Source organism: Mizuhopecten yessoensis, unplaced genomic scaffold (genome assembly GCF_002113885.1).
Source record: "Mizuhopecten yessoensis strain PY_sf001 unplaced genomic scaffold, ASM211388v2 scaffold11185, whole genome shotgun sequence".
Classification (NCBI taxonomy): domain Eukaryota; kingdom Metazoa; phylum Mollusca; class Bivalvia; order Pectinida; family Pectinidae; genus Mizuhopecten; species Mizuhopecten yessoensis.
The window spans coordinates 1,762,684-1,772,909 of NW_018408922.1; the positions used below are offsets into that span (position 1 = coordinate 1,762,684).

At 36.7% G+C, this 10,226-nt stretch overlaps 1 protein-coding gene across 1 annotated transcript in view; it reads right to left on the reverse strand.

The window, feature by feature from the left end:
• LOC110440584 overlaps positions 1–10,226 on the reverse strand; it is a 40,404-nt gene that overhangs the window by 2,122 nt on the left and 28,056 nt on the right. Inside the window, exons 11-13 of the mRNA XM_021483729.1 lie at positions 3,040–3,128; positions 1,865–1,975; positions 4–702 (exon numbers count right to left, since the gene is read on the reverse strand). Coding sequence (XP_021339404.1) covers positions 4–702; positions 1,865–1,975; positions 3,040–3,128 — 899 coding nt within the window. The remainder of the gene's footprint in view (positions 1–3; positions 703–1,864; positions 1,976–3,039; positions 3,129–10,226) is intronic.

Genomic DNA, 10,226 nt, shown 5'->3' on the forward strand with positions numbered 1-10,226 from the left:
TACGAACATATACAGCTAAGTGCAGAGCTGACTCATTGCGCTCATTGGTGTAGTTCACATTCACGCCCTTTTCGATGAGTTTAGTAACATAGTCCAACTCTTTAGAAACGGCTATCATGAGTAGACTGCTTTCACCCGATCCCGTTGTGCTGTTGACGTCTGCTCCAGCATCTATCAGCATGTCGAATATCTCTTTACATTGCCAATCTAATGACAAAGTGGCAGGGCTCTCCCCTCGTACGTTCTTCATATTAAGGTCAACGCCAGGAAATCGCAATATTCTTTCAACCAGTTTGACCTTTTCCTGCTGCACGGCACGCATCAGGATTGTTAATTGTTCTGTGGTACAAGCAGCGTTAATATCTATATCCTGTGTGAGGAGGAAATCCGTAGCTTCTTCGTTTCTCAGGGTCACAGCAATAAAAATAGGCGAAAGATTCATTAATGATGTCTGCTGTTTGAACAAGTCGGCATGGGATGCAAGCAGTCGCAACAGTTCCACGTTGTTTGCCGAGGCAGCAACGTGGACAAATGTTAATTTGACAATCCCGACTTTGTGAAGGCCAGGACCTTCTCTGCCACATTTACACTCGCCACGACGTATCATCTCCGATATTTTGTCAATCATTGGTTTTGATTGGTGAGGTTCTTGTATAAAATGATGTTCAAATTCTCGTCCACATCGACACATTGAACCAATGTCTGAAAAAAACATTTTAAAAAAACACAGTTTTGATAAGGTTTAACTGCATCTGTCAGAAATCCACAACCCCTGTAATATTTTTAACCGAGTGATTCATGACAACTGGGAAACTTTCAGAAAAAAATTAAGTAGGTAGGCAAATTTGTTGACAATTATACTACAATGGCTACATGATAGCAACCACCACTTGTAGTGTACTTCCACTTGTGAACTAAAAGGGTAAGTGACTGAACTTCAGGGTATGATATAGGAGTTATAAGAAATACATAGTGGGGCTAACTGTTGTGTGATTAAATGCAGATGTTCTGAAATGACTTAACTCCCTTGTTTTTTGTTCTTTTCTAAATGTTTCCTTTTAGAACCGAGAACTTTATACACACCAATTACTTTCACAATACAACTATATTTCATGATTGATAAAATCTCATATTTTACATTCTTTTTTTCTCTGATACAATCTTTAATTTTTGTGCTGTGCATGTACATGTACAGGAAAGCCTTGAAATAATGCCCCTCATTTAATTAGCCCTCATATACCACAAACACATTTCAAGGTCCTTCTTATCCCTGTCTTAAGAATTCCTTTATAATATTGCCTTCTCTTTATCTCCAAAACCCCTTTATAATGCCAAAATTTCTCTGGACAAATTATGGCAGTATAACAAAGTTTTACTGTATGTAAATGTTCAACATATTTCAATTTTCCCTTTTGTCCTCTTCTTAAGAATTCCTTTATATATTTCCTTCACTTTATCGCCAAACCCCTTTATAATGCCAAAATTTGTCTGGACAAATGATGGCAGCATAACAAGGATTTTCTATATGTAAATGTGCTCTGATTCGGTATACCGCTAATTGTGACATAAACAAAGAACAAACCTGTTGCTATAACTTAACCCTTTCACCCCTATGCAACTTTAGTAGAACCTCCAATACACTGATCTTGATGAGTCCATTATGATCTACAGTGGTGAAAGGGTTAAGATGAAAGTTCAATTTATCATTATGTACTGGCGATAAATGTATTCATATAACATTTCAGCTAAATACATTCATCCATATCAATTCCAAGAGAGAAACTTTACTCCATTTTTCACTGAGCAGGAATAATATATCTGAACATTGTGTTTGAAAAAATATCAAGAATGTACTGTAACTTACTGATTTCAATTTCTTTTTCAATGACCTCTTCATATTTCTGCACAAGTTCCATACAGTTAGCATCTTTGTTCATAATACTTTCATACAACTCCGACTGGTACCTCTTGATTTCTACAGAGAGAAAACAAATATTCTTTATCAAACAAATTCAAGTTTCACCTGACACATATGGTTCTGCAGACAAAATTATTAACATTGCATGTTACGTTCATGAACCAACCAAATTGAATGCTAGACATGTCACATGATTAGATTATTCCCTCATTTTTTTGGTCAATTTAATGCTTTGAAGTCCACTTAAAAAACACAGTGTATAGAGCTCTGCAAGCTGTCGTGATTGTCAGAGTGCTGTTCTACAAGAATTTTATTTTCATTGATGATACATGCAAAAAGAACTGTTACAACAATTAAATGAGTGACAGCAAATTTTCAAGAAAGTAAATAATCTAATTCTGTGCTACAGCCTACCGATATGACCAGAAGAAGCAATTCAAAACTCTGGTATGGCCGACAAGTTCATAATAATTTATTATCATTAACTCATTCACCCCTGACATTTCATAATGAACTATTCCAACCATTGAATTGGAAGAGTTCAAATGTGTCTTCAGGGGTGAATGAGTTAATAATCATGCATCTAGGAACATTTAGTTCTATATATATATTGCAACACAGGTTTAAAGTATATTCGTCTATAGGTAGTCAAAAGTGATCCTCGATACTCCAGGGGTTACGCTCACTTTCGTTCTCTGCACCCCTGGAGTATGTCATAGCAAAAGATTGGTCTCAGGTAAGAAAACCTGACCAATCGCTAGGCTGATACCTGTCTTTTTGAAGATTACAGTGGAGCGACAACCAACTTCAAATTAAGCCGGTCAATTTTTACTCAAAGCCAGTCAATTTTTACCGTTACGAGACTGTGAGATTCTTTTGATTAACAACAAAGGATAGAACTAGTCTTCTTGTCTCATCAACAAGGTGACGCACACTGACCTTTCAAGTTTGCTGCACTTGTATGACAATATATACTCCAGGGGTGTTGAGAGTGTATGTGAGCTTTAATAACCTCTGGAGTATTGAGGATGCATAGATGTTCGAGTATAACAATGTTCATTGACCAGGAAGTCAGTGACCTTTTATAACATGTTGTGACCTCAGCTCTCTTTCACATTTACCTATCACATTCATCTTTTTCTTTTCTGAAGCCATTGTTGATGTCCTTTTTGGCAGTAATATTATGTCACTTGTAAGTTCAGATCGAGACCTGTAAAGAAGAAAACATTTGGGTTATGATTACTTTTTTCTTGATATCAATATGTGGGTTAGACAATTTCATTTCCAAGATACTATGGAAGAAAAAATTCTATGTAACTTGATATGTGGACGAGACCATTTCGTTTTAAGGATCCCTGTCCTACTGATCTGTGTTTTTCGACAGTAACCTGTCTGTATATAACTGTACCGAAAGTTGATATAAACCCCTAAAACGTGTAAAATTACTCCGAACACCTTGGTTTACGTACAAATACATCTGTAACAAATGCTCAGGCCCCTGTGGTAAACAGGTAAAAGAAAGAAAATATGTAACCACTATTACCACCAAGATAAAAGAAGTAAGAACATCGAGAATGAATGACCCAGGTGACCGCTTGAGATCTTGACAATAATAATGAAACTTACGTGCTTTGTTATCAGTTGCACGTTCTACCGGAACAGGAGCTGTTGCTAGTGTTGGTTTTCATTTTCCTTATTTGTCACCGACATGCTCTACTGCTCTACGGAGCAATCAAATCATTGCAAGCGATATACGATGCAACATATGCATATTAACCTAGGTTGATAAGTAATACAGTGTCACTTCGTTATTATCTATTTGATGCAATGACCATTTGCACCCACCAAGACTCTACATATATCCACTAGGCCTAACTAACAGTGTCTGTACTGATTGAAGTGACAGTTCGACATTGGAGAAGGTGGTCAAGGTAGATAACTCTGGTAAAACAAAACTTGCGTCTGATAGTGATAGAATTTGTTGTATATTGTTGTTATTTTTCAGGATAATAAACTTAAAAAAGATGCATGGTTTCAAAAAAAAATAATCTTTTTTGTTTGTTCTTGTATTACCTTGTCTAAAAAGTGTACAAAACACTTTTTTGTTCACAACTCTGTACTACCGAAACGAAACCGAAAGTAGAATGTCAATTGACTCAAATTAGACAGGTTAATGTGACGAACATGTTGTGACCCACTGAGTGTCATATTAGACAGGTGAATGAGACCAGTATGATATGTCAAACAGCTGGTCGTCAAAGTAGACAGGCAAATCTGACGAATGTTTTGTGACCCAAATGGTGTCAGATTAGACAGATTAATCTATTCAATATGTTATAACCCTTTGGGTGTCAGATTTATCTATTCTGACCAGTATGTTATATCCTAATTGGTGTCGGTTTAGACAGGTAAATCTTTTCTGAAAATTATGTTGTATCCCTCTGGGTGTCAGATTCGAAAGAATCATCTATTCTAGCCAATATTTTGTATCCCTCTTAGTGTCTTATTTGACAGGTAAATCTATTCTGACCAATATGTTGTATCCCTGTTAGTGTCGGATAAGACAGGTAAATCTTTTTTGACAAATATGTTGTATCTCTCTAAGTGTCAGATTATACAGGTTTATATATTCTGACCAATATGTTGTATCCCTTTAGGTGTCAGATTATACAAGTTTATCTATTTTGACCAATGTTTTATCCCTCTAGGTGTCAGATAAGACCGGTTAATATATTCTGGCCAATATGTTGTATCCCTCTTTGTGTCAGATTAGACAGGTTAATATATTCCGGTTGATGTTGTATCCCTATGGGTGTCAGATTATACAGGTTAATCTATTCTGGCAAATATGTTGTATCCCTTTATGTGTCAGATTATACAGGTTTATCTATTCTGACCAATATGTTGCATCCCTTTGGGTGCCAGATTATACAGGTTTATCTATTCTGGCCAATATGTTTTATCCCTTTATGTGTCAGATTAGACAGGTTAATACATTCCGGTTAATATGTTGTATCCCCCTTTAGGTGTCAGATTAGACAGGTTGATATATTACGGCCAATATATTGTATCCCTCTGGGTGTCAGATTATACAGGTTTATCTATTGTGACCAATATGTTGCATCCCTTTGGGTGCCAGATTAGAAGTTAATCTTTACTGACCAATGTTTTATCCAACTTGGTTTCGGGCTATACAGGTTTATCTATTCTGACCAATATGTTTTATCCTACTTGGGTGTCAGACAAGACAGGTTAATATATTCTAGCTCATATGTTGTATCCCACTGGGTATCAGATTAGACAAATTAATATATTCTGACCAATATGTTGTATTCCTGTTAGTGTCAGATAAGACAGGTTTATCTATTCTGACAAATATATATGTTGCATCTCTCTGGGTGCCAGCTAGATTAGACGAATAAATCTTACCAATATGTTGTGTCCAGCAAAGTGTCAAATTAAACAGGTCGCATTACATTATATATTCAAAATAAGTATTCCATAATAGTTTGCCATTACCTACTGCCATGCCAAATTTCATGGTGCAATGTATTATGAAAAACACCTCTATCCCAGCATTCCTCTGTCACTGCCCTATAGCACAATGTATGATGACATAAGGTCATAATGTATTAAATGTGTTACAAATTCTGATTTTTTTTCCCCTTGCGAACTAGACGAAGTGTGCAGTGAAATCTATTGAGTACTGAAGAAAAGTAGTACTTTACAATTTCTTTTCACATGAAGGGGCATAACTCTGCAAATCAACATCCTCTTAATAGCCGTGGCCATATGATGACAGATTCTCAAGTGAATATCTGACCTTTCACACTGGTATCAACATAGAGTACACAATTTCTTTGATATCTGTTCTGTACTCTAGCAGGAGTTATACATTCTGTGTCTACCATCGGTGTCAACCTCGAGCTCCGAGACCTCTGATAAGGGAGATCTCCCTCATTCCACATTTCCAATAAGGGAGAAAGTGCGTACATCGCAACTGAAACTGCTGTGCTCAATTTATCTTTCCGTCATCTCATATGATCATTACACACGCCCTGCAGTAACTAGGAGATAATTTGACCACAGGATGTAGATTTTGAGTAAGTGTTAGTTTGGACTTGAATGAGAGAGTTTCGAGGGAGTTTGGTAAATTTTGGTCAAAATGAGGGAGTCTTCCTCCTAATGAGGGAGAGTTGACAGCTATGGTCTACAGACAGACAGACAAATGGACACCGTAATTCTAATGTACCCCCATATGGACAGTTAGGAGGGGGGGATACACACTATATTGGATCGAACAACAGCAAAATCAGAAACAAGTTTGTCCTTTGCAACTTTAATATTTCGTACATTAATTAAAATAATCCTGGTTTCTCACTCTGTGATATAGCAGGCATTCATAAGATATCAGAAATATCCTCTATATGTCTGTAATATGCAGTTGCCAAATAAATAATGATAGAAACTTATCTGATAAATTTCCGTACATAATACATAATAAAATAATCTACATCTGTAAAAATGATGTAGTGTTCAAAACATTCAATTCCACGAAGCAAACTCAACAACAATACTTAATCTATAAAGTAAGTGTTGCAAAAATAGGCATAACAAGAGCGGTTGAAGAACAACATAGCTCATCTACCATATTTAAAGAATATTTTAACCATTTTGAAGTCACAAACAGGCTTAAATTTTGTTTAACTCTTTTTTTCCCTGTATTAACAGCACTGCATCTATGTTTGGATCCCCGAGAACCTTGAAACAAAATGTCAGAATCCCAGCACAAATAGTGAAGGTTGAGTAACTGTAGGTGTCAACACTTACACCATAACTTTAACTCTGGACTTTGACATATGGTTTTAAGTCGGGCCAAAACAGACAAAAATAGTTTCAAGAATTTATTTTGATAACCTAGCAATCCAATGCCATATTGCGGATGAGACTCAAAAATCGCCCGTAATTTTTCCAATAGGTGAGCTATTATATTTGCAACAGAACTTTTCAATTATAAATATTATTTGCTTTGACATATACATCTGTATGAGGCCCCTTTCACATATTCGAGAATAAATCCTAGAGGACCTGCAAATGTGTATGCAGGCCTTTCAAGGCTGGCCTGAAAGCAGCACCAGATTACCAGGTCCCACCTTATTACATAAACGAACAACCCTGGTTCAACCGGTTCAACCATTTGGATCGTGATAAAAGAATGCGGCCAAATTGAAGATTCCACTTCTCTCAAGGAGTTTGAAATGAGTTTGTATGAGATTTTACAGGCTGTTTCACTGTTAAGTACTATACATTTATATGTACATAGTAAACATACACTTCATACCACAAAATTCCTAGTCTGTAACACCTGGTAAATTCCCAAATATAATCAGTCAAAACTCTGTGTCCTACACCCTTTACACCATTATCCATATCTTCCACATGAGGTGTGAGGTCTGGATAGTTCGACAACATTTAAACTCTGGCATTGGGTGGTCGGGTGGCGCAGTGGATAGCGTACTTGCCTTTCACCAAGGCAACCAGGGTTCGATTCCCCAATCGGACGTAAAAAGGTATGGGGTCACCTGCCAGACTACTTGGGTTTTCTCCGGGTACTCCGGTTTCCTCCCACACTAAGAGTAAGACCCCTTGCATGCTAACACCCAGGACAACAAGAGTGATTAATACAAGTTGAAATAACTTGTTTCATAACAATGCCGTTAATAACTAGTGTTGGGACTCATCCAGATCAATGCATGGTTGAGTTTATTAAAGTTACATAGGAGTGAAAGGGTTAAACTAGACAACTGTATATTTTCTCTGTGGGACTAGTATGATAAGCAAAACCTCATGATACATATGGCATACATTTCAAAGCATTTGTCTGAAAACTGTGGGACAAGTTGCACTCACAAACAAGAGGCCCAATGGGCCTGCATCACTTACCTGGTATAAATCTCACACTTGTAACCTTAAAAGTGATCTAAAATAAAGCTACAGACAAAATATCAGTATTTATGATTAAAATTCATTTAAAAGTGCCTGTTATTTTTTTTTTAAACATTTACACCTCTGATTGAAAGTCGAACAAAGTCATTATGTTGAACAAATTGTATAGCCTTTCATCTCGGGATGCAACTTGCAAAGTATCAACATCCTGGGACCCATGGTTATTCAGAAGAGGTCGTTTAAAGATTTTAAACAAATTTGACCCCTGTGACCTTGAGTATGAGTCAAAGTCATTCACTTTAACAAACATAGTAGTCCTTGATCCCAGCATGCTACTGACTAAATATCAACATCCTGAGCCTTTTGGTTATTCAGAACAAGTTCTTTAAATATTTTGAACATATACGCTCCTTGTGACCTTGAATATGATTCAAGGTCATACATTTAAACAAACTTGGTAGCCCTTGATCCAAGTATGCTACTGACTAAATATCATCACCCTGGACATTTTGGTTATTCAGAAGAAGTTGTTTGAAGTTTTTAACAAATTTGACCCCTGTGACCTTGAATATGGGTGAAGGTCATTCATTTGAACAAACTTGGTAGCCCTTGATCCAAGTATGCTACTGACTAAATATCATCACCCTGGACATTTTGGTTATTCAGAAGAAGTTGTTTGAAGTTTTTAACAAATTTGACCCCTGTGACCTTGAATATGGGTGAAGGTCATTCATTTGAACAAACTTGGTAGCCCTTGATCCAAGTATGCTACTGACTAAATATCATCACCCTGGACATTTTGGTTATTCAGAAGAAGTTGTTTAATGTTTTTAACATAATTGACCCATGTGACCTTGAATATAGGTGAAGGTCATTCATTTGAACAAACTTGATAGCCCTTTACCCCAGCATGCTACTGGCCAAAAATCATCACCTTGGGCATTTTTGTTATTCAGAAGATGTTGTTTAAAGTTTTTAACATATTTGACCCCTGTGAACTTGAATATAGGTAAAGGTCATTTATTTGAACAAACTTTGTAGTCCTTTTTCTCAGCATGCTACTGGCCAAATATCATCACCCTCGGCATTTTGGTTATTCATCAGAAGTTGTTTAAAGGTTTTTTAAGACAATTGACCCCTGAGACCTTGAATATAATTGAAGGTCATTCATTTGAACAAAATTATTAGCCCTTCACCCAAGCATGCTACTGGCCAAATATCGTCTCCCTGGGCAGTTTGATTATCGATAAGATGTTTAAAGTTTTTAACATATTTGACCCCTGTGACCTTGAAAATGGGTGAAGGTCATTCATTTTCACAAACTTTGTAGCCCTTCATCCCAGTTTGCTTCTGGCCAAATACCATCACCCTAGGCCTTTCGGTTATTAAGAAGAAGTCGTTTAAAGTAATATATTGATGCAAAAGAAAACTAATTTGAGCTAGGAAGGGGCCATTACTCTTGTAAAAACTGATGCAGGATCCCAATTTTATGATCTATAAAGCTTCATGTGATACCAACAACATACACAACAGTTCAAAACATTTGATTGAAGGCTGTGGGATAAGTTGCACATACAAGACAGTTTTAACGGACAGACGGACGGACTGACAGATGGACCGACAGAATGATATGCTCCACTCTGCAGGTGTATTAAAAGTTGTCGAAAAGAAATGAAAAGGAGTCTATTAATATTAACAAGAGGCCCAATGGGCCTGCATCGCTCACCTGGTATTAATCTCACACTTGTAATCTTAAAAGTGGACTAAAATACAGTTACAGGCAAAATATCATTGTTTCATTCATAAGAACCTATTAAAAGATTTAAACATATGACACCTGTGACCTTGAATGTCGAATGAGGACATTATAATATTAGGTTGAACAGAGTTTATAGTCTTCCAACCCAGCATGCTTCTGGAAAAATATCATTACCCTGGACATTTTGGTTATACAGAACAAATCATTTTAAGAATTAAACATATATTGACCACTGTGACCTTGAATATGGGCGAAGGTCATTCACTTGGTAGTCCTTCATCCCAGCATGTTAATGGCCAAATATCATCACCCTTGGCCTTTTGCTTATTAAGAAGAAGGCATTCAATGGTTTTAAACATATTTGACCCCTGTGACCTTAAAATATATATGTCAAGGTCATTCATTTGAACTTGGTAGTCCTTCATCTCAGCATGTTACTGGCATTATCCTAGGCCTCTTGGTTATTCAGAAGAAGTTGTTTAAAGGTTAAGAATATATTTGACCCTGTGACCTTGAAAAAAGATGAAGGTCATTCATTTGAACAAACTTTATAGCCCTTCATCCCAGCATGCTACTAGCCAAATATCATCACCCTAGGCCTAT